Raw genomic sequence first — 24,489 nt, 5'->3', positions numbered from 1 at the left:
GACGGGAGGAGAAATAGAAGTGAATCAGAGCGAAGTATCGTAGGTGCAGTGGCGACCTGTCATTCAGACAAGTAGCCCCACCTGTTTAGTAAAATATATATATATATATATATATATATATATATATATACGTTTTGCATGTTATTTTGACATTTATGTGTCATATCAGTTTACATTTCAAACAAACATTTTGTTAGTAAAGTTAATAATTGTAAACTGGGTGGGTCGAGCCCTGAATGCTGATTGGCTCCTACTGGCGCAGCAGTCTATGGACAATGACCCCAAGCATACTTCCAAAGTTGTTGCAAAATGGCTTAAGGACAACAAAGTCAAGGTATTGGAGTGGCCATCACAAAGCCCTGACCTCAATCCTATAGAAAAGTTGTGGGCAGAACTGAAAAGGCGTGTGCGAGCGAGGAGGCCTACAAACCTGACTCAGTTACACCAGCTCTGTCAGGAGGAATGGGCCAAAATTCACCCAACTTATTGTGGGAAGGTTGTGGAAGGCTACCCGAAACGTTTGACCCAAGTTAAACAATTTAAAGGCAATGCTACCGAATACTAATTGAGTGTATGTGAACTTCTGACCCACTGGGAATGTGATGAAAAAAATCAAATTTGAATCAAATCATTCTCTCTAATATTATTCTGACATTTCACATTCTTAAAATAAAGTGGTGATCCTAACTGACATAAAACAGGGAATTTTTACTAGGATTAAATGTCAGGAATTGTGAAAAACTGAGTTTAAATGTATTTGGCTAAGGTGTATGTAAACTTCCGACTTTAACTGTATGTATCAGACCGTATACCATGGGTATGACAAAACATTTATTTGTACTGCTCTAATTACCACGGGGACTGTTTTCTAGCACTCTGCATTGCGTGGTGCAATAGAACAGCCCTTAGCCATGGTATGTTGGCCATATACCACACCACCCTCGGGCCTTATTTTCTTTAAAAATCCCACTTGTGCATGTGCATAACTAGATATATCCGACAGGAGAGTTTGAGTGATGAAAGTTGGACAGATGATCTCAATATGTGCAAGAAACACTTGGACGAACTTCAAAAAACGAATGTTAGGCTATTTTCTGATAATTGTGCCTTCTTTATGTGCCAGATGTTAAGACTACAAACTATTATAAATGGCCAACTTGCAAGATTGACTTGTTATTTCAATAGACATAGGCTACTGACTGAAATCTGGGTTTAAAGTTGCAATTCAACTTTGCCATTGTTTGCTGAGCTAGATGCAGGTAGCCTACGGCCCCTGAAATGCCAACATCTAATTTCAGGGAAAAGTCCACAATGAAACTGACATTAAATGTGGAGAATGATACCTACGCGATAGAGCTGTGACCATGATCACAATTGATAACTTCCAATTTAATTAACTAAACATGGCCATTAAGATTTGCATAATAACACAAGACTACAACAAAAAATGCAGTTATATTTATTAAATCCATTTGCCAGCTCCAGGTAGGCTACACATGTGGCACAAATTGATTTGCAATGACTCCAGTGATCGTCATTTCAAAATATTTATTGTACTGTGTCAAATGGTAGGTCACAGTAGCCTAGAATGGCATAGAAATGAATAGCCTACTTGAGGGCCAACATATGCAAATGTAACCTATCATTCTCCACATTTAATATCAGTTTCATAGTGGACTTTTTCCCCATAACTTCCATGTCAAATGTCCACCCGCGCAGGTATAGAGTCTGGACTCTATGAGACTCTAGGGTATAGAGTCTGGACTCTAGAGTGCTGCCCGAGTGGAAATTTGAAATGGAATTTATGGTGAAACTGTCTTCTATGAAACTGACATTAAATGTGGAGAATGATAGGTTACATTTGCATATGTTGGCCCTCAAGTAGGCTATTAATTTCTATTCCATTCTAGGCTACTCTAGAACTGAGCATGAGTAAAACCCTTCGCTTGATACGGTTATCCATAGGAAAAGTTGACATTTGAATGCAGGTTACTTTAATCCAGCTCTGGGCGAATTTATCTAAAGAGCTCTAGAGCACATAAAGTTATTTTCCGATGCTTTGTCGCCATATCAGTTCTAGTGCATTAATATGTTTTATGGAAAACATATTAAATAGCCTACCTACAACTGGTAAAAAGTTGTCACAATGTGCACGCTTGCTGCACTGTCTCCTTGACTCATCAGTACGGGATCAATATCATGCCAAATGTATTGTGAACACACAGCATGCATTTTGTATTCGTGTATCATGATCTGTACAAATAAGTACCATCCCTTTCCACAAATGTAAATCACTATCCACAAATGCAATTCATTATCCACAAACAAACACCTTTTGATTTGTATTTGTAAATCAATATATTGCATTAGAACGTTGACAGATATGGCAAACCTGCAACTCCATATTTGGAAGCGCTAAGGTCACCTGACTTTTGGCAGGGTTTTGACAACAAGAAAAAGACTAAAAGTTCTCACGTGTAGAAAGCGATTTGTAGTACCCCTAGAAAGCGATGGTGGTTACGTACTATAATTTCTGCAGCCTTGTAAGGCAGGCATCAACATGGCCGAATGAGAGGCTGCCAGCGATTTATGGAAATCGCTTTCTACGGGTACAAACCTTTTTTCTACGAAAACAAATAGCTTTTTATTGGGTCATTGTCCTGTTGAAAAACAAATGATAGTCCCCACTAAGCGCATACCAGATGGGTGGGCGTATCGTTGCAGAATGCTGTGGTAGCCATGCTGGTTAAGTGTGCCTTGAATTCTAAATAAATCACTGGCAGTGTCACCAGCAAAGCACCTCACACCATCACACCTCCTCCTCCAGGCTTCACGGTGGGAACCACACATGCAGAGATCATCCGTTCACCTACTCTGCGTCTCACAAAGACACAGTGGTTGGAACCAAAAATCTCCAATTTGGACTCATCAGACCAAAGGACAGATTTCCACCGGTCTTGTTCACTGCTCGTGTTTCTTGGCCCAAGCAAGTCTCTTCTTCTTATTGGTGTACTTTAGTAGTGGTTTATTGGCAGTAATTCGACCATAAAGACCTGATTCATGCAGTCTCCTCTGAACAGTTGATGTTGAGTTTGTCTGTTACTTTGTGAAGCATTTATTTGGGCTGCAATTTCTGAGGCTGGTAACTCTAATGAACTTACCCTCTACAGCAGATGTAACTATGGGTCTTCCTTTCCTGTGGTGGTCATCATGAGAGCCAGTTTCACCATGGCCTGGTTTTTGCGAATGCGCTTGAAGACAGTTTAAAGGTTCTTGACATTTTCCAGATTGACTGACCTTCATGTATTAAAGTAATGACAGACTGTCGTTTCTCTTTGCTTATTTTAGCTGTTCTTGCCATAATATGGACTTGGTCTTTTACCAAATAGGGCTATCTTCTGTATACCACCCCTATCTTGCAGTTGATTTGGCCAGCAGCATAGCACCCTGCATACCACTGCTGGCTTGCATCTGAAGCTAAGCAGGGTTAGTCCTAGTCAGTTCCTGGATGGGAGACCAGATGCTGCTGGAAGTGGTGTTGGAGGGCCAGTAGGAGGCACTCTTTCCTCTGGTCTAAAAAAATATCCCAATGCCCCAGGGCAGTGATTGGGGACACTGCCCTGTGTAGGGTGCTGTCTTTCGGATGGGACGTTAAACGGGTGTCCTGACACTCTGAGGTCATTAAAAGATCCCATGGCACTTATTGTAAGAGTAGGGGTGTTAACCCCGGTGTCCTGGCTAAATTCCCAATCTGGCCCTCAAACCATCACTGTTACCTAATAATCCCCAGTTTACAATTGGCTCATTCATCCCCCTACTGTAACTATTCCCCAGGTTGTTGCTGCAAATGAGAATGTGTTCTCAGTCAACTTACCTGGTAAAATAATGGATAAAAAAAATCTACAAATTATTTGTAATTATGTTCTGGCCCCGACCTTCCTCTCCAGAAGAAAATTGGCCTGTGATCTAGTTGATGAACCCTGCTTACGGGCATGTGACCCCAGTGTGTGTAGGAGGGAGGTTCTTAGGTGTGAGACGTGTGCAGAATGGGGCATTAGACAAAGAAATGTATAGCATTGGGGAAAGTTGTGTTAATTGTAGGGGTGCTGATGGGGCTGGGGATCAGAAATGTCTGGTGCAAGAGAGGCAGGTTGATGTTTCCCGGGTTACAGTATTTATGTGCTGAGGCAGTGAAGGAATATGGGTCAAGGGGGAGGGATCCTGAGAGGAGTGGCGTAAGTAGTAGATCTGTACCAGTACAGAGGGAGGGATCCTGAGAGGACTGGTGTCAGTAGTAGATCTGTACCAGTACAGAGGGAGGGATCCTGAGAGGACTGGTGTCAGTAGTAGATCTGTACCAGTACAGAGGGAGGGATCCTGAGAGGACTGGTGTCAGTAGTAGATCTGTACCAGTACAGAAGGAGGGATCCTGAGAGGACTGGTGTCAGTAGTAGATCTGTACCAGTACAGAGGGATAGGCCAACAAGTGATATATGTTTCAGTAAGATTGTATTTTTAGCAATTATAGCAATGGTTATCAACTGAACTGCAGGGATGTAATGTAAATCGCAGAAAATTGAGGTTGTGGTGGCAACTGCAGAGAGGTTTATTTTGTTGTGCGAGACTTGACGTCAGAAGAGTTACAGTATGTTAAGTGGTTGTGTCTCATCCTTTCAGGCTGTTGGTAGGACTAAATATATTTAAGATTTATTTTTATGTTTATTATTATTATATACTTTTTTTGTGAAGTGTAGGTTTAGATGGTAGGGTATTTGTTGATTTCAAATTCAAATCAAAATCAAAATGTATTGGTCACATACACATGGTTAGCAGATGTTAATACGAGCGTAGCGAAATGCTTGTGCTTCTAGTTCCGACCATGTAGTAATATAACATAACAATTTCACAACTACCTTATACACATAAGTGTAAAGGAATGAATAAGAATATGTACATCAAAATATATGAATGAGCGATGGCCGAACGGCATATAGGCAACATGCAGGAGATGGTATAGAGTACAGTATATACATATGAGATGAGTAATGTAGGGTATGTAAACATGGAACGCGAAGCGAGGCGGCCATCTCTGTCCGCGACGGAAGTTTTAAGAGGGATAGGCCAAAACAAATTCAAATAAATATGGTAGTTATACTCCAGTCTACTAGGTGGCGGTAATTCAACATTAATTGGTTGCCAACCGCCTTTAAACCTCATCGAATAAGATGTTGTGCCCTATCGTTTAAGTTGCATTATGTAGCCTCCATACCCATTGGTGGCGCTCTAGCTATCCTATTTGGTAAGTTTTTCAGTTTGTGTCGTTCGTGTATTTTTCCTTGTTCTCTGGCCGCTGCGCGCACAGACAGAATGCCGTCGATTGAATACGACGAGTGAGTTCTTCAATACAAATATAATGATTATCGTATATATCATGTGTTTGAATTCTCAAAAACTGTGTGTTAATCTTTCTTTATAGTTCCAAGCCCAGTTGGGCCGATCAGGTTGAAGAGGAGGGGGACGAAGGTAAGAAGCGGGCTAGCATTAGCTTGCTAGCATTAACGTTAACTTGCTAGCTAAACCGGGCGATTTCCACGTGTATTTTTTTTACTTCCATTATAGTCGTTAGTTTCTCTGTCACACTTCATAATCAGTAAGACAATTTTTGTGATTTGTCAGGGAGAAGACTACCCCCCTTGTAAAGTTAGTTGGCTAGCTAGTAAGTAACCTTGGTAGCTAAATAACGTTTGTCTCAGGAAAACAAAGTCTACTCGTCATGCTGTAGTTGGCTTGCCTAAGTTGGTGGTAGGCAGCTAACAATCCACTAACAGGCAGCATCGATATTATTGTTAACTATCAGGGCCTCATTTGTGTGTTGTCATCCCCACCACCAGGTACCCTACCCCCTCCAAAAGAAACCGTCAAAGGAAATATCAAAACCATCACGGAATACAAGATCGATGAGGATGGGAAGAAGTTCAAGGTACTTTTTGTTATAATGGTCATCCAAATAGGAGAGTGGGTTTCTTGATTCCTTCCCAGAAAGTCTACTGCCCCTGATGTCTGAATCAGATGTAACTAACCAAGAAATGAACATTTGTCATTTGTGTTACAGATTATTCGCACCTTCAAGATTGAGACTAGGAAGGCCTCCAAAGCTGTTGCCAGGAGAAAGGTCAGTGTTTTCTTTTGGAATTTAGCGCAATCTTAACCTTTGGTTGCACAACACCCCAGTATTGAGTTTGATAGGATTGTACATTAACCTTTTACACTCGTACCTGTATATGGGTGAGAAATGGCAGATTTGGAGGCAGTGGCTGTACAATAACATGCTATGCACGACGTCAGAGCTCAGGGTCACCTGACAGCTTTGTATGGGTTTGACTGACAGCTGTTCTGAACTTGAGCACTGCATGTGACAAGAAGTTGCTCCCATCAATCCTGCTAATTGGGTCACTTTAGAATTGTTTTGTCTGAGTGAGGAAACTGCTGTAAATTACGAGGCTCTGTGTTTTGAAAGATGAGACGTTAAGGATTATAATAAATACCACTGATGTCATACAAGCAAGCCAAACACACATTAGTCCAAATGGGCACTTCACATATCCTAAGACTCATGTAATGACATCTATCTATCAACATCTATGATCACTATGTTTGATGTACAGTTACAAGATGACATGGGGTTATACCCCCCCATACTGAACAGAAATCAAAGTTTATTTGTCACGTTCCAAATACAACAGCTGTAGACCTTACAGTGAAATCCTTACTCACAAGACCTTAACCAACAGTGCAGTTTTAAGGGAAAAAATAAATATAACAAATAATTAAGGAGCAACAATAAAATAACAGTAGTGTTGCAGTATACAGGGGGTTCTGGTACAGAGTCAATGTACGGGGGCACCAGTTAGTCGAGGTAATATGTGCATGTAGGTAAAGTGACTATGCATGTATAATAAACAGAGCAGCAGCTTAAAAATTGGGGTGGGGTAGGGATAATGCAAACAGTCCAGGTAGCCATTTGATTAACTGTTCAAGAGTCTTATGGCTTGGGAGTAGAAGCTGTTAAGAAGCCTTTTGGACCTAGACTTGGTGCTCCGGTAACGCTTGCCGTGCGGTAGCAGAGAGAACAGGCTATGACTAGGGTGGCTGGAACCCTTGGCAATTTTTTGGGCTTGTCAGAGGAAGGCCCCAAAAATTGCCAGGGGCTCCAACCACCCTAGTCATAGGCTGTTCTCTCTGCTACCGCACGGCAAGTGGTACCGGAGCGCCAAGTCTAGGTCAAAAAGGCTTCTTAACAGCTTTACCTGAGTGTGTTTGTTTGGTATTGTGAAGATGATTTGCCGCTGAATAGGCTTCTGAATTGCACTCATGACACCAAAACTACGATCGACTTCTGAGTTGCCTTGTAAAAGCCTAACATTAAGATCATATTTTATCATTTAGCTAGTTATGTTGGCAATAGAACAAGCTTTCAAATGATGCCCATCTGACCTAGATTGTGATTTATAATGGATCATTTTTGTATTGCGTAAAGGCAGGGATGCAGGGCGGTGTTCCAAACAAAGTAACTGCACGTGTAGTTCCTCAACGGCACAGATAGAGCTCAAAAATGCACCTTATAGTCAAAGAATCTGAGTCATAAAGGTGCATTAAAATTGCTTGGGAACTGTTCACACTTTAGAGAGGTGTGGCCACTTGAAAACACCAGTTAGTCCTCACTCAAACCCTCGTCATTTTTTTTGTTCTTTTGTTGCACGTACCCCAAGTTTTCCACACACATTCTTTGTTACTGAATGTATCCAGAAAATGTTCAGTTTTCGTTAACAAATGTGCCAAAAAGTACAGTAAATGTAAAATGCACATAAAATCAACAGTGTAATGTTTGGATTCAGTCGTGTGTCAGGTGAACTGTTGTCATCACCTTTAGTCTGATCACTTCCCCATCATCTCCAAAGTGTTCTTTCAGTTGCTGCCATGGTCATCATGCATATCCTTATTCACATTTCAATATAGGCCAATACTCACGTGTAAGGGGTTAAAATGTGAAGGTATTTTGATTTAACATTGCTTTTCTATCCCCGCCAATCAGAACTGGAAGAAGTTTGGCAACTCTGAGTATGACCCACCAGGTCCCAATGTTGCTGATACCACAGTCAGTGATGATGTCTTCATGGTGTTCATCTCTAGCAAAGAGGTGAGGAGAAGCTGACCTAGTATTGTTCTCTTTGAGCCATCAGATCTCCTGGGAAGGAATTGCCTCTTCATATCTTCAGTCGCAACAATCCACCAGTTCATTGTCACCTTTTTAGTTCTGGTATAAATCAGTGATATGTAATAACCTGAATCCTTCTCTCAGGACCTGAATGCCCAAGATGTGGAAGAGGACCCCATGAACAAGCTGAAGGGACAGAAGATAGTGTCCTGTCGAATCTGTAAAGGAGACCATTGGACCACCCGCTGCCCCTACAAGGACACTCTGGGTCCCATGCAGAAGGAGCTGGCCGAGCAGCTGGGCCTGTCCACTGGAGACCCGACGAAGACTGCAGGAGGTATTGTCATAATTGCCCATAGCTTAGAAGTCACATTGTGCTGTAAATGTACAGTCATGATTGTGGTTAACGTTTTTGTTAAATGGACATCACTGATGGATATTTTTTTTAAACTTTGTTTCAGACGAGCCTGAGCCTGCCGCCCCAGCTGCAGGGAGCAAAACGGGAAAGTATGTGCCCCCCAGCCTGAGGGACGGCAGCACACGTCGAGGAGAGTCCATGCAACCCAATCGCCGTGGTGCATGTACGTATGATTTGACTTTGTTTTCTATAAAAAAATATGTTTTAGGTAAGTCAGTTAAGAACAAATTCTTATTTACAATGACGCTCAATCAAGGGGCATACGAGTCTATAGACCTCAACACCGTAGTCTCTTGATGTCTGGACTACACTCGTGGTCCAGGTTCAGCAGTCCAATCAGAGATTTAAAATGAAATTTCTCCTCTTGATTTCATTGGGGGAATTCCAACAAAGCTAGGCATTTTGGTAAACGGCTGGGATAACACAAACCTAAACTGTATCTATCCTTCCACAGCTGATGACAACGCCACCATCCGTGTGACCAACCTGTCTGAGGACACACGCGAGACGGATCTGCAGGAGCTCTTCAGGCCTTTCGGCTCCATCTCCAGGATCTACCTGGCAAAGGACAAAAACACAGGCCAGTCGAAGGTGAGTAGAAGTAGTGTATCATAACCATTAACTTGCTTGTGCAGGGTAAAAAGATTAATTGAAAGTTGTGGGAGCATTTACTGGTCGTCGTGTTGGAATTGTTTGCCTTCTAACGGCCTCTGTCCTTCAGGGCTTTGCCTTCATCAGTTTCCACCGCAGGGAGGATGCAGCCAGAGCCATCGCAGGAGTGTCAGGATTTGGATACGATCATCTTATCCTCAATGTGGAATGGGCCAAGTGAGTATTGTTTTAGACCTACGGGAAATTCAGTCAGATGGAGCAGATGGAGCAGATGGAGCACTCGTATGCATTGAAAGCCTAATCAATTGCATCTGATTCTCTTTTCTCCCCTTGCAGACCATCAAACAACTGATGATATTTCAGGAGGAATGTAAGATGTGGCTCTGAATAAAGACTTGTCATTCTGACTGCGTATCACTTGTTTGTAGGTAAACTCATGTAACCTTCTCATTGAATACTAATTCAATTGGGGGTGACTCGGGGTAATTACTGTGGGGGGGGAAACACTAAATAGGTCTGAGCTCAGGGATAAACTAACAGCATTTGACATGTTTGAGGTCAAAGCAATTAACTAGAGTTCATGACTAATGTCCCATGCATGTATTCAGATTTTCTGCTTTTTTAAAAATCTGACGCCAAGACAAAGTTACAAGGAACTGCCATTTAATAAGAGCTTTATTTGAAATATTACAACATATAAAAACTACATACAATTTATTTTCACTTTCCAAACACGGTTAAAAATCACATTTAAAAATCATAAACATGGAATGGTACTGCAGACTGGCCAGCTCGTTTAAAAAATGAGGAGCTCCTGTGGCTTGGAATAGGGCCGGGCACTAGTCCAACACCTCCATCTTCTCCTGCTTCCCATTCTCTGAGGGAGGAAAATGACATAGTATGGATACCGATGACATGCTTCTCATCCACATTAAAGCCACTATCAGTAATTCATCAAAATGCCCAAATAGCAGTAACCACCACAGGATGCACTTTGAGCAGGCCTAACCTTTCTCATTCTCTTTTGTATTGTCATTCTCTTCCTTGATCCGCTCTAAGACACACTTCTTGATCTCTAGTCCAATGGCTCTGGAGAGTGGTGGAGGAACAGCGTTGCCAACCTGAGGGGGGTACAAAAAAAGTGTCACTCAAGGCATTTTCTAGGAGGGGATTGAATTCTTGATGGAGAACAGAGACCCAAGTCCAGTACCTGTCTGTGTTTGTCTAGAACATTTCCAAAGAAGCGGTAGGTATCAGGGAAGCCCTGAGAGCGCGCACACTCCCTCACACTGACCACTCTGTGCTGCTCTGGATGCAGGACACGACCCTAAAACATGACAGGACATTTAGTACTTAAAGCACCCAACATTACAGCTCTGCAGGAGGGAGACCAATACATTTCTGTAGACTAGTATTTATAAACTACAACCACTGTACATGTTATTACATGGCTGTGTCCCGAGGTGAAATGGTCCTAGCCATTCATCAATTCTGCTAGAGCTGGTACAGTATTAGATTTTACCTGCTTGCCCATGGGCTCAGGGTTGGTAACGGTGGTGCTGAAGAAGCCGTCCCACTCCAGCCTGCCGTAGAGGCCGGCCCAGTGGTTGTGGCGGTTCCCCGTGTGGGGCAAACACCAGGGGATCAGAGTGTTGAACTGCCTGTCAGCAGGGTCACAGGGAACCCCTAGAGGACAGGACAACAATCAGAACATGTCTACAGACATCATTACAACAAACCCTTGGATTTGCCATCCAAATTACATCGGCCATCTGACCTGAAAAAGTGCTATAAAAATGAACAGGTTAAGACTATTTGTCAGAGTTATGAACACTCCAAGCACCCACTGTTTTAGCAAAGAGGCTAACTTGATTAGGTTGCTAGGTGTTGATTGATTTAGGTTGCTATTGTATTTAAAATGGAAACAAATGAAATCATTAAGCATTTAATAACATTTGTATGGCCTAAATATCCATAAAATTGAGTACCTCCTGAACAAGTACAAACACCCCTCAGTGCTCCAGAGCTGCTGCGGCCATTCTTCTTGTCAGGGTGGGTGTAGCGGAGCTTCTTGGATGAGGTCCCGTCCCTCAGCCGGACCTCCATGTTGGGCAGGTCCCTCCAGTCAGAGCCAGGTGCTAGGGGGATGTGCCTCATACGGGCTGCTACAAGGGCACTCAAGTCCTGGGAACCAAAGAGGGACTTAGTTGGTTTCAGGGAAAGCTATCGTCCACCCATCCTCGTGACAGTTCTCATTTAACCAATGTCGCAAGCACAACAGGCACTAAAAATTTGCTCCCCAGGTGTGGTGCTCTTTGCTCCTGTAAAAACCAAACAGCTTTTCACTAAGCTGCACTGAGACATCCAAGAGACTCCAATGACCGAGCCACACCTATGGCTGAGCCACCAGGTTATTGTAACTATGAGGCAGCAGCTGTACCTTGCAGATGTGGTCTTTGAGGATGGGCTGGTACTGTGTGCCTCTGATCTGCCTCTGGAACCAGGACTGGGGCTCTCCGTTGTAGGAGATCTCCAGAGCAGACGCTCCGTTGCGGATCTCTGGCAGGTCAGACATGGTGTCCCTGACTGTGATGGTCCTGTACACGCCACCATTACCTCTGAAACAGGAAGGAACAAATCAGAAACTAGACAACCCTCATCCTTCACATCACAAGCTATACAACCACACGCTTTTACATTGACTGGTGGCTGGTTACCGTGTGACGTTGCTGAAATATTTCTTGTCGTCCACCACCACGTTGAGAGAGCATGCCCGGGGAGCGAACACATGTAGGGGCTCTGGGTAGCGAGGAAGCTTCTCCCCAGGCGCGGCCGCCAGGATGATGGCCCTGCGCCGCGTCTGAGCTACACCGTACTGCCCAGCCTTGGGAGGAGTGGACAGCAGAGGTCAAGCATATCCCATGAATGACTTTCACAATAACTAAAAACATTGCGTAATACTGCAGACTATTGGATTCAATCAATCAGAAAGAAACACGTCAGCTTAAGTTAACTCACCTGAAGGACTCCGAATGTGCACTGATAGCCCATGCGGACAAGACAGCGGAGAGTCAGTTTCAGGACCATGGAACTTTTGAAGGAGACAAAGTTCCTCACGTTCTCAAGCAGGAAGAACTTGGGTCTGTAGTAGTCGCAGTAACTATAGGAGAATACACGTTAGGGGAAAAGTATACAACTACACAGCAACCACTTAGACTGGAGCTTCTGTACTTGGACAGATCAATAATATACTCCTACATATGTTTAACTGACCTGAGGTAAGACACCACCAGAGAGTTTTTGAATTTGGAGTAGGTTCTGGAGTTGAAGCGGTTCATGCCGCTGAAGCCTTGACAGGGAGGGCCTCCACACAGCATCTCCACGTCTCCCTTCTGGGGTAGCCGCTGGCCCAGGGAGTTTGTCTTCTCTCCAGACATCACCAGCTTTAGCAGCACATTGCAGTCCTCTGTAAACACTGTGGTGCCCGGGTTGTTCAGTCTAAAGGCCTGGGCTGCTGGGTCCCACATCTCGATGGCCCACAGAGTCTCGGCGATACCTGACAGGTAGGGGCAACAACAAATTGCAGTCACTATGTGGCCTGACAAACACTTAACATTACTCTTGTAACAAATTCTACCTGAATATTAAAAAGTTCCCTCGTGGTCACAAACAACTTAGATATTTCCCAAGCTGTTGAAGTAAAGAAACTACTAACCAGCTTGGTGGAAGCCTTCAGAGAGCCCACCACAGCCAGAGAACACATCCAGGGTACGAAGCTTGGGCACCTTGGGGTCCTGAGGCTCCTGGTCTGGAGGCTCCTGAACAGAAGATGACTTCCCTTTGCCTTTACCTGGAGGGCAGGGGGTTTGGAGCCACAGTTACAACAGTAGTCAGAGAAGCCTCATGACAAGCCTAAACCTGTAATAGGCAAGAGGACATTTCAAAAGGAGAGAACTATGTGACTGGCAATAAGTCCCAGAGGAAAGTAGTTACCTTTGCCCTTCCCTTTCCCCTTGCCCTTGTTCACAGCAGAGCGGGCATGGTTGGGTGGGTCCTCAAAACTCTTGGACTTGGCATTATAAGCCTTTGAGTTAGAAGGAGACCGATATTACCATCTTGAGCAAACTTCCTCAAATGAGCATCTCAGCTACTTATTAGCATGCAAGATTAATATGGGAAGTTAAAGTTGATCAATTGCTTCTCATCTTGTCCAGCCTCACCTCAAGGAAGTAGAATCGGTCAGGTCCACCTGAGGAGAAGTCCTGAACGGTCTCATTCAGGTCCTCTCCGTACTCCACACGACAACGGCCCAGCACCTCTGACATGTTGACTGTCACTTCCTCGTCACTCCAGTACAACTGGTTGATGTCTGTGTGGTAACCTGCCTTCGCCCCCTTGTGAGTGTTCTCAGGCCTGAGAGGGGGAACATTAAGAGTAAAGTAAAACCACAGACATGCATATATTGGCACCAGTTCACCTCCTTACAGTGAAGAGATGCATTTTAGGCCGAAATTCTTATTGTACAAAAGTTACTACATTTGGCATGGATCCAAGGGGTCCTTCTTTGCAGTTCTACCATGACATTTGACTTGGGTGCTCACCTGTAGAACTTGTACAAGCGCAGTTTGACTTCAGACACGTCAGCCTTCCCGTTGCTGCGTCTGTGGCAGAAGATCTCCTTGATGCGTCCCACTCTGAAGGGCTCAGGGGCATCCAGGTTGGAGCCCTTGATGTAGTCTGAATGCTTCCTGTAGTACTCTGGGTACAACTCCTCATCAACATCCTCCTTCCTGTGAGGACGCTTCACTGGACTTGCTGCCTTCACACTGAGCACAAGAAAATGTTAAGGTAAGGGGAGATGTATATATAAAAAAGTTTTTCAAAAGCTGATGTTGAATTTGCCTGTGGTATTGACTCTTTCAGCAGGGACCCCAATTTTGCACCAGAATCTCTAGGGACCCACCCCTCCAAATCTAACGACAAACTCAATACATTTAGATTTACATCAAATGATCTTTAATTCATAAGATTTATCCCTTATTAACAGATCTTTCCCAAAAACATTTGCATACTGTCCCATACAATAACCTGTACTCTTAATTTGTTACAATAATTTGTGTTGTCGCGACCCCACCGCAATTACCCCATGACTCAGACTTTGAATATCACTGATGTAAGAGAATCAACAAGGGGCTTTGCATCCTATGCAAATCATGAACGTGGAAGGTGTGGTGTGCTAGCGGAGCCAAACTAAAGTGCCACGGCGTTGCATTATTGTCCAGAGAATGCAGAGTCCAGAGTTATTTATGCCTGTTATACCAAGGCTATAAATGAACACATTTGCCACTAGAAATGTTTTCAACATCCACTGAAGTAGATAGCAAGTTTACGAGATCACTACATTAGTTGCCTTGGTGACTAAACAAACAGACTTGCTAGTTTAGCAAACCAAACATATCAATCAGAAAGTATTCAACAATGCCATGTATAAGCGTCAGTATTCCTGGATGTTCCACTCACCTGAAGTTGTATGCATCAGGGGGCAGGTAGCAGCTGTCTCCCACTCTGAACTGCTCTCCCTTCAGGCAGGCCAGAGCATATAAGGCCTTGGAGTCGTGGTCCTCATCCTTTATGGGTTCAAACACCCGAGGAGTCTCCTGTTCTTCCCTCTCCTCAGCCCTACTACAGCTGGCACAGAAGCTGAAATACAGGAGACACGGTAACCCAAGACCAACTTACTAATCCTCCCATCAAATGTCAAACACTTAAAAGGTTCAGACATTGCAAAGTCAAATTCAAGGACTTTCAAGCACTGAATTGTAATTTGAAGACCTCAATTTGTATTGAATTGCCGTATAGAAGAAAAACAGCATTACCACTTGACAAGCCTTTCCAAAGGCACTATGCATTGGAATTCAACATTTTGCCATTTGAGATGTAGGTTATTGTATCATGTTTTATTTTTATTTTTTAAAAACACCCAAAATGTCCCCTTGTATGGCAAGCCACGTTCAAGACAACATTTGATGTCAAAATAACCGGTTAATAATGGTTTTAAAACACCAGTTAATTGAAACTGCAGGAAAGAAATGAAAGTCCACATCAAACTACTCAGAAATTAAATCATTGGAGCAGAAGAGCTTATTTAAAAACCTTGGCTACAACAAATTTCTAAATTACTTTTCAAGAACCACACGGAGGAAATGTCAGCTTTAAGGTATTCCAGTACTAGATTTTCAGAGCTCCAAATGTAAGTACTTGACAGCCCTATCAGCACTTTAAATGTCAATTTTGACTCACTTGTACTTGCGGTCCTCTTGGGGTGTGAAGGTGGGCGGGGTCTCAAAGCGGGCACAGTCTCCTTCATACCACAGCTGGTAGAAGAAATTCTTCCCATTGTCATCGTCAATCACCTTGATGTCCTCTACCATGCCACCCTGGAAACACAGTGGTACGAAATACATCAGTGATGAGGTGCATGGAGTAGTAGCTGTATAGACAATTGGCATGACAAGGACTGTAGGAGTTGGAAAGACAGCAGGCACAGATCTGGGACCAGGCTGGCAACTCCGCTTAAAGAGCGATAAAGCCAATGAATTCTTACCTCCATGAACCAGTTGTCTGAGGGGGCCTTGTACATGACGTTGACCTTGCCCTCTATGTAGCTCAGCTGCATGTCTTCACAGTCCTCGACCAGGAACAACTCCAGAGGGTCAGAGGACTCCCCCAGTACAGTATCTGTACCACGGCAAAACCAGTGGGCATGGAACCACTTCCCATTGTTATCCTCCCACAGAGATGTGATTCTGGAGACCCAAGACAAGACGGTCAACCCCTGAGCCATACAGAAACCAATAAAGGCCAAGTCAAGATTCTTAAACTGCTATAGAACCTACCTGGCCAGGTAGAGCAGGATTGATGGGTCATCAGAGCTGACAGAAACACAGTCTCCCACCTCTAGCACCTCATTGTCCATACGCACCTTCATGTAGTACTGCTTCTTCCCCTCAGTCTGAACATAGGAAGGAGAGAACCTTTATCCCAAGTCAGTCAAATTGCCTACACATTTTTGATATTCCAAGTCTAGTGTACTAAGGGATATTTTGACCATTTTGAGGTTAAGAACTTCCTACAACACGAAGGAGTACATACTTTGATAGAGTCTCCAACCCAGGTCAGCTTGCCATTGCTCTGCTTCTTAGTCTTGGCCTTGGACACCTTCTTTGAAGGGGCCTTTACAGGCAATAACTCTTCCTCCTCTATGTTCTCATCATCCTCAGCTTCCTTTACTGCCAGGTTGGGGCATCTGGTGGGTTAATTACATTGATAAGAGAGCAGATCACATTAGCCAATGAGTTCAAGCCACCATACCTACAACATAAGCTCCCAATTTGAAATAAAGGGCTCTGAAGAGGTTCATTAGCTGGCTAGTGTATCCCCATCCCCACCCCATGGCCCAGTTCACACTTAGTGGCAGTTTTAAAAAAATTAATAAGAGAGGAGTTTGTTTTAACAGTCTCAGAACTGTTTTTCCAGAATGAGTTCATGGGAAGGAACAGTGTTCTGGAACAAAATGTTATGAGTGTTCAGAAACAGCCATGGCAGGAACCATTTACCTAGGCAACTAAGGGGCACTAAAGATCAGCCAACTAACCTCCTCTTCTGGCAAGCCTGCTTGCTGCGACCACTACCCCCAAACTTGATCATGTCCTTGCAGGCTGAACACTTGCCACAGTCTGGAACGAGGCAAACCTGAGGACAGAGAAATGAGAACATGAGTGTTTTAAACTAGGGCATACCTAAGCTACATCTAGACTTGGTTTCCTCTATCATAGCCACTCCTCTTTCACCCCCAGCTGCCAAACTAACCCAGATTCAGATGACCATCCTACCCATGCTAGAATACAGAGTTGTAACTTACAGCTCGGCAGGTAAGGGTGCTCTTGAGCGGCTAGATGTTCTTTACCATTCGGCCATCAGATTTGCCACCAATGCTCCTTACAGGACACATCACTGCACTCTATACTCCTCTGTTAACTGGTCATCTCTGTATACCTGTTGCAAGACCCACTGGTTGATATTTATTTATTTATAAAACCCTCTAAAGCCTCTCTCTGCCCTATCTGAGATATCTACTGCAGCCCTCATCCTCCACATACAACACCCGTTCTGCCAGTCACATTCTGTTAAAGGTCCCCAAAGCACACATATTCCTGGGTCGCTCCTCTTTTCAGTTCGCTGCAGCTAGTGACTGGAACGAGCTGCAACAAACACTCAAACTGGACAGTTTTAGCTCAATCTCTTCATTCAATGACAATATGGACACTTACTGACAGTTGTAGCTGCTTTGCATGATGTATTGTTGTCTCTACCCCCTTGCCCTTTGTGCTGTTGTCTGTGCCCAATGTTTGTACCATGTTTTGTGCTGCTACCATGTGTTGCTGCCATGCTGTGTTGTGATGTGTGTTTTGTCCTATATTTTTATGCAATTCATTTTTAATCCCAGCCCTCGTAGGAGGTCTTTTGGTAGGCCGTCATTGTAAATAATAATTTGTTCTTAACTGACTTGCCTAGTTAAATAAATGCTTCAATTATGAACAGGAGACCAATTAGTTGCATAAAGAGTTTAACTAGTTCGCTTGGCAGAAGGTTTGCACTTATTCAAAGTGCAATTAAATAAGGCTCCTCCAAGTCTTGGCTCAACCTCATTCAGATCGGCACTTAGTAAGTTACCTCACAGACACCGCAGCGCTGGCGTTTGATTCCGCCATCCTTCTCATTCTGATCAATCTGGTCAGAGAAGAAAGTGTCAAAGATCTTGTAGACCAGCTTGGTGGTAGTCGCTCTAGTGGGCCCTCCTTTGCTGTCCCTCTCAATCTTGGTGGGATGGCGGATGGCCTGTCTTCTAGCAGCTCTCCTATGAAGGCAAAGAAGCAGGTGTTGGCCCAATGCAATCAATTATTATAATATTAGTATAAAATGTAGTAATGCTGTGTTCAAGCTCTCGACAGCCAAAGCAGCCATGCTTTTAGTAGGCATGCAGATTTTTTAAAATGACAAACAGCACAAATTGAGATGAGCTATACAGTTCACCAAATTGCTCTATGACAACACATTTGTTGCAATGCACACCAAACAAGCCAAGGATATTTTCAGACCGAAGGGCTGTAGAATACCTACCAGTACAACAGCATGCTGCATTAGGGAATGTCAAGAGGAGTGTTAAACACCAGGGACCAGAGGGAACAAACAGCAGGGAGACAAACATAACCCCCTTATTGTCCCCAACACAAATCTGCATGTGAACATACACAGCTCTGGTGGCTGGACCTTTAACTTTACGGTTTGAACAGAAAATAAACCACAGCCAATTAGACTGAAGTGCATCTTCAATCCAGCTATTGACCGACAGTCTGCCATTTTAACTTCATGCTAAGAGTTAGGATTCTCTTCCAGCCACACAGCCTAGTGAGAAGCAGACAGCACTACCAGGGGGGGGTTGTGCTTATAACTGGCAAGTCTGTTGCAACATCTGACAATACCAGGTCCTATCATTACCTCTTTCCCAGGGTGACCCCAGCCAGCTTGATCAGGTCCCTCATGCAGGGGGTGACGATGATTGGCTGCTCGTCAGAGTCCCCGGCCTCGTCGTAGCTCTCCACCTGCTCCACCACGAACTGGGCGTGGCGCAGCAGTGTGTCCTCTGTGAAGCGGTTGAAGTTCAGCCCAGCAGGAGGCACTGTGGTCTTAGGGGCAAAGAGGAGAGCTGGTGAGTCAAGTCAGTGCTGAAGCTGATGTTGCCATGTGTGAAGATGTGGGCCATTTTCGTGAGACACCAAACAGAAAAATAACTACCTGCACTTATCTAATAAACTGTAGTGGCAACACTGAACATTTTGCACTAATAAACACGACCCTAGTCAAGCATCTACACCAAACAATCTTAGTATTTCACCTCAATCTTGTTGAGGAGGTCCTCATAGCTGACGTCAGGGTTCTTTTGCAGGAACTCCACCACCATCTTGCTCATGTAGATCTTCTCCTGCATCACAGCGAAGATGGGGGCGTACTCCTCCCTGGGATCCATCAGGATGTAGTCCGCAAAGGCTGGAGATAGAGAAGACGTCATGGGTTAGAGGTCTGAGTCACTATATACACACCGAGTATAGGCATTAGGCTAATGTTTTAACATTCAATCCACTTAAATAAACCTAAAGGAAGCTCTTGATTAGATTACCTGTAGTGAATCCAATTAAGGCTTTCTCTCCTCCGTCAAAACCAGTGATCCACCAGGCATTGATGGGACCAAGCTTTTTGGCAGGAACCCCACCTAGAAAAATAACAGTACAGTAGTTAGCCATAGGTACACCACTCAAGTATATCTTACATAAAATTGTTTATTAAAGATTGTAAATCAACTATGGTTGGAGGAAAACAAATATATAAACATTGTTAGTGTGAAAAAGGTCAGGGCCATACCATCCATGCAGGGGTTGTCATCATAGATAGGCTTGACTGCACAGCTGAAGTACAGCTCAACGTTCTTCTCAATGAGCCCAGAGTCAAATGGACACAGGTGGCCACGCTTGTCATAAACACTGCAACAAAGAACAGTTCACCTTCACCAAGGTGACAGCAAAAACATGCACTAAAAAGCTGATGCTGTATACAATTGAAGGGACAGCATGGAGGGACCACTCACCAGAAGTTGGTAATCTTGTGCTGGGGTAGTTCTTCGTAGTTCTCAAAGCCGTCTTCGTTCGAGTCAAACAGAGAGAGGCGCTCGTCTGTTAACATTTCTGGCTCATCCAGCTGTAAGTATACAAACATAATCAAGAAAAGTTGTTTAACCAGTCAATCAATGAAACCATAACTAGAATAAATCCATATTGTTTTACTCTATGAAATCCTATTTAGTGCAAGTCATCAACAAATATCCAGTTGGCCCTAATGACATGTTAAAATGGCACCGTATCACATTTTTCTTTAGTATTACAGCCTCGAGTTTCTCACCGCATTATCAGGATCTCCCTGAAATAACTTGAGGTCCGAGTCATCCAGATACTGCCTGCAGTCCGGACATTTAGGGGGTGGAGTCTGAAACAGGAGATGAGCATCAGTGACACTGACATGGCAACTCTGCTCTGAAATTATGAAATTATATAACAGCTTGAGCACAGGAATGAGCCTCACCTTAGCTGCAGCCACTGCCTTTATTTTCTCACTAGTGGCATCCTCTGCAACTGGCCTGAGAAGAGAGGATGGAGACAGTCAATGCAAATTGGAGGAAGGGTGTGGCCAATTGAAGGGGGAGGATAAAAGGTGAATGGTCTTACTTATTGTCTGGCTCCACTTTAAAACGCTTCTCTTCTTGTGTCTACAACAGATAGAACTGATTAGGAGGTGCATTGATTAATAAGAGTAAATCACATTTCTGAGTGACAGGTGCCACACAATAAGATCCTCACCTCTTCCTCTGTGTCCCGGTCTACTTTCTCCTTCTCTTCCACTTCTCCATTTGTAACCTCTCCATTCATAACCTCTCCATTCACCTCATCAGACTTGCGCTTCTGACTGCAAGGGAAAAGTTTATTCATGAGCAGAATGCACAAGACCTTGAAAGGTTAAGGGAAACAGATGATTTCCTACTCACACTTTGGAGAACATTGATAAGATGGTGGGTTGTTTTCCAGAGACAGAGTTTCTTGTGACTCTGGAACCAGGAGATTCTGGACAAAAGTAAAGAAGCCATGTTTTATTATTTAAGGATTTGGAATCGATTGCATCCATGTGCCTCAACACTTGGTCATTTCCCAAAATGTACAGTTCTCTAAGATGTGTTTGGGGTTTTACAAGTTGCTTGGTAAAACAATTAGATGGACATCAGAACCAATCTTTCAGAGCATGAGACATCACAGAAAATGGATACTATATAGATTAATCCAGGGAGAAATTGATGTTCCCAGCCACTCCTACTCACTCTTGGGCTCAGAGTCTGACTTGCTCTTCCGTCCTCCCTTGCCTTTGGGGGCAGAAGGAGACTTCATGGCATCAGCCTCTTTGGTGTCCATGATTACGTCTTCATCCTCTTCCTTGTGAGAGTCACCATTTGCTGCAGAGCCATTTGTTTTGCCATTCTTGCAGTTCTGCGCCACAACATCACCGTGTGAGCCATTCTCCACACACAGCTCACGTCCCAAAAGGGCCTTCACCTTAGAGAGGTAGCCATCCTGAGGGGAACATGTAGGCCCTGGTCAAAACCACTACATAGGAAATAAGGTGCCATTTTGGACAAACCCAAAGATACTATTTCTATGGAGTGAGAGATGGGCCAGAGTGAGTGGATTCATTAGATTGACAGGATGCAGCCACAACTCACCATTGAGATCTCTGAACTCTTCATCTTGGCTTTCAGGCTGCTGAGCTGATCCTGGGCATCCGGATGCAGGAAGTCCTGCACCAACTTGACCTTTTCTTTGACACGGTCCTATGAGTTAAATAAACTGGTTTAAGACATGCTTTGGAAGGTGCTACCCATCTAAGTTATTTTAAGTGCTTAGCCACAAGCTGTTCACCCAACTATGGTGAGGAAGACAATCGAGCATGAGGTCTTATACCAACAAGCTCCAAGACAGTTTGTAGCTACAAGCCATCAGAACGCTGAACACTAAGCAGCCCTCCACACACATATGCACTCATCCACACGATTTTATGCCACACACTAAATAATGCACAACGTAAACACTTGCCCCCCAATCCCCAAAACAGGTGTAAATATTAGACTGCAGATTGTGCATTCTTGTATTATACTTATGTTAAAAAGTTCATTAGTCTGAGCCATTTACTTTCGCTTATATTATTTCTTATTGTCGAGAAGGAACCTGCAAGTAAGCATTTCGTTGGACGATGTATACCATGTGTATCTTGTACATACGACTAACACAACTTCACAAAGGGATAGTCATGATCGGCTTTCTGGACATTAGTCAACGTTTGAAATAACAGAAAACGTAAATAAGTCTTTAGCATTCGAAACCAAAATGTCCAACTTGGTAGTTCAGGTCACTCACCTCATCAGATATCCCATCTTCATCTTTTTCCAACACCTCCAGCCTGTAAACAAAAAACAAAGTGTTACCCACTCGCTACAATGATCTAAACATGAACATAGTCAAATCCAGCATATTAGCATGGCACAACTTGTTGACAGGTCGCTAACGCTAAATGTTAACGACATCTAGCTGGACACCTGATTGTGAACCTTAATTTTGAATTCCTATCCTAGTTACTGTACCAAGCATCGAACAAGAAGCAAGCTGGTTAATGTCCGTTTACAGCATGATAATGTAGATACCTAGCAGTTTTGAGTTGCTAACATTTCACAAATAGTCAATGATAGCTAGCAAGCTAACAATTAACGCGAAAGTTAACATTAGTTAGCCAACTAGGAAATAAAAACATGCATGTATTCAATATTGAAGTGAGAGGCAACAGCTGACATGAGCCAAAATGTATTATTTGGCGCCAAATCTATTCCCAAGCACAACGCATCTTTGGTAGTTAAATAGCTAGACATGGCATAGGACAACCGTGGAAGATGCTAGCTAGCTAGCCATCCATCCATCCAGTTAGTAGAGCCGTTTCAGCGTGGCAAAATTAATTCTTAGTATTGTGCATGGAATGGTGGATCGTGTGATGCGGTGAGAATTAGAATACCCCATGCCATGCATGTGTGCTTATTTGACAGGACAAAGAGTGAACTGAACGCAGTGTGCTGCAAGCTAGCTAGCCGAACATGACAGCCCTGCAACATTACATTTGCGCTAGCTAGCTTAACGTTACCTTTTCCTGACATCCACTGGCAGAAACAAGGAGGTATTGGCTGGCATTTCAAGTGTGAGCGTGATAGACTAAAATATAAAACTCGTTTAGATAAAAACAAGAAAAGACAAAGAATCGTTAAAACTATGTGCTAAAATCAGAGCTCTCTGAAAAACAATGTGTGTGGCATCTGGTGTAGGCTAGCTATATGCAGTTCAGGCGCGCGGGCCGTCTTTTCGCGCGGAAACCCGGGCATTTTGGGCTTTACCATTACGTTGATGTATAGGTGAAACGCATGGAGAATATGGGATCAAATTTCATTAATACATGTATCGATTAAGGTTTTGAACAACGTTTACATTGATAGTTTAATTAAATGATACATTAGCATTGGCTGTTTGTTTCATAGTATGTCTTCACCTCTCTATGGAATATTTTAAATTGTTGACTCCCCCATTGATTTGCATACTACAAAACTTCGTTCACCACAACGTATTTGATTTTTCGAGGGAAATCAAGGAACGACACAAATGCAATCGGATTGATAGTGATAATGGTTGATATATATATTTTTACTTATCAGAGACATAGCTGGCTTTATAAATGTATTTCTTATGGTGACCTGCTGTACAACTAACGCCTCATGTCCACGAGATGCCGCAAACTCTTTGACATTGAAGTCATTCAATGTCAAAGGAGCAGTACGCACGCTACGTTAGGGATGCCGCACTAGGTGGTGGTGTGTTCTGTGTACCATGCGTTCAATATTTTCAAAACGCATATGCATCTGGTGGACATGGGGCAACTTGGCAAACGCACGCGAGGGAGTGGTTTGTTTATTTATGGGTCATTTCAGTGGCAACAGAAATTGTATTTGAATTCCATATTTTTTTTATTTGTATCTTGAAATTGAATATAATTTTATTTTGTAACGCACAAATTTTATTCATAAATTTAACTTATTTTATGATTTCAAACTGAATTGAATTAATATTGCATTCAGTTTTAAAATTCAATTGAATATTACAATTAAATATTTATATATTTAGTTTCAATGTCGTAGATATTGCATTCACTGTCTGTGTACCTGGTTTTCAAACTACAATTTAAAGTTGATATAAATTCATATATTAAACTTCTCAGATGCATTCAGATTGAAAACCGGAGACAACATCCTGGTGTTTTACAGTGCTTGACTTGGTCTGAAATAGGTGCCAGTACTCAATTTGGGTGCAGGTACTGTTTATATTTAGGTCCAGAAGCTCCACAATACTTTTGAGCTAATATTTTCTAAAGTAACAGGAGCTCAAGCAGTAGAACATTTGAAATGCTGGTACTCAGCTCTGGTGCGCTCCTGCCCAAGTCAAGCGCTGCAACTTTGCCAGCCAGGAAAGGTAGAGGAGGACAGATTAAAGACTGTTAG

General features: G+C 43.2%; 2 protein-coding genes across 3 annotated transcripts; one reads left to right on the top strand and one right to left on the bottom strand.

The window, feature by feature from the left end:
* The first annotated feature begins 5,284 nt into the window (after window positions 1-5,284).
* Window positions 5,285-9,652, top strand: LOC112226087 (eukaryotic translation initiation factor 3 subunit G). The gene is made up of 10 exons (XM_024390320.2): window positions 5,285-5,390; window positions 5,477-5,523; window positions 5,892-5,980; window positions 6,113-6,172; window positions 8,093-8,197; window positions 8,360-8,552; window positions 8,677-8,796; window positions 9,088-9,224; window positions 9,355-9,461; window positions 9,582-9,652. The coding sequence occupies exons 1-10, from the start codon at window positions 5,368-5,370 to the stop codon at window positions 9,595-9,597; spliced, it is 897 nt and encodes a 298-aa protein (XP_024246088.2). The 5' UTR covers window positions 5,285-5,367; the 3' UTR covers window positions 9,598-9,652.
* Window positions 9,653-9,902: 250 nt separating this feature from the next.
* Window positions 9,903-23,930, bottom strand: LOC112226072 (DNA (cytosine-5)-methyltransferase 1). Of its 2 annotated transcripts, XM_024390289.2 has the most exons (35): window positions 23,088-23,930; window positions 22,316-22,358; window positions 21,625-21,732; window positions 21,226-21,475; window positions 20,899-20,974; window positions 20,714-20,819; window positions 20,582-20,622; window positions 20,439-20,493; window positions 20,259-20,342; window positions 19,948-20,057; window positions 19,725-19,843; window positions 19,483-19,575; window positions 19,201-19,352; window positions 18,804-18,991; window positions 18,426-18,440; window positions 17,979-18,162; window positions 16,900-16,997; window positions 16,398-16,551; window positions 16,142-16,257; window positions 15,850-16,051; window positions 15,546-15,682; window positions 14,766-14,945; window positions 13,847-14,071; window positions 13,466-13,658; window positions 13,239-13,329; window positions 12,961-13,095; window positions 12,519-12,801; window positions 12,264-12,405; window positions 11,963-12,129; window positions 11,686-11,863; window positions 11,234-11,429; window positions 10,768-10,931; window positions 10,456-10,572; window positions 10,255-10,366; window positions 9,903-10,122 (listed from the first exon to the last, which is right to left on the bottom strand). In XM_024390289.2, exons 1-35 carry the CDS (start codon window positions 23,132-23,134, stop codon window positions 10,085-10,087), a joined length of 4,599 nt encoding a protein of 1,532 aa, XP_024246057.2. In that variant the 5' UTR covers window positions 23,135-23,930; the 3' UTR covers window positions 9,903-10,084. The 2 variants fall into 2 exon arrangements, with proteins under 2 accessions (XP_024246057.2, XP_024246058.2); XM_024390290.2 differs by lacking the exon at window positions 18,426-18,440 and having other exon boundaries at window positions 23,088-23,929.
* Window positions 23,931-24,489: the final 559 nt, after the last annotated feature.

This window comes from Oncorhynchus tshawytscha, linkage group LG27 (assembly GCF_018296145.1).
Source record: "Oncorhynchus tshawytscha isolate Ot180627B linkage group LG27, Otsh_v2.0, whole genome shotgun sequence".
Taxonomy (NCBI): domain Eukaryota; kingdom Metazoa; phylum Chordata; class Actinopteri; order Salmoniformes; family Salmonidae; genus Oncorhynchus; species Oncorhynchus tshawytscha.
This window is presented reverse-complemented; position numbering and strand designations above follow the sequence as displayed.

Excerpts from the sequence above, each read along its gene's own strand:
- LOC112226087 (XM_024390320.2), top strand. The coding sequence starts at position 5,368 with ATGCCGTCGATTGAATACGACGA. Across the intron at positions 5,391-5,476 it reads CCGTCGATTGAATACGACGA|TTCCAAGCCCAGTTGGGCCG; the intron begins GTGAGTTCTTCA and ends CTTTCTTTATAG. Across the intron at positions 8,198-8,359 it reads TGTTCATCTCTAGCAAAGAG|GACCTGAATGCCCAAGATGT; the intron begins GTGAGGAGAAGC and ends TCCTTCTCTCAG.
- LOC112226072 (XM_024390289.2), bottom strand. The coding sequence starts at position 23,134 with ATGCCAGCCAATACCTCCTTGTTTCTGCCAGTGGATGTCAGGAAAAG. Across the intron at positions 21,476-21,624 it reads AGAGTTCAGAGATCTCAATG|GATGGCTACCTCTCTAAGGT; the intron begins GTGAGTTGTGGC and ends TGTTCCCCTCAG. Across the intron at positions 18,992-19,200 it reads ACCTCCTCAACAAGATTGAG|ACCACAGTGCCTCCTGCTGG; the intron begins GTGAAATACTAA and ends TTTGCCCCTAAG.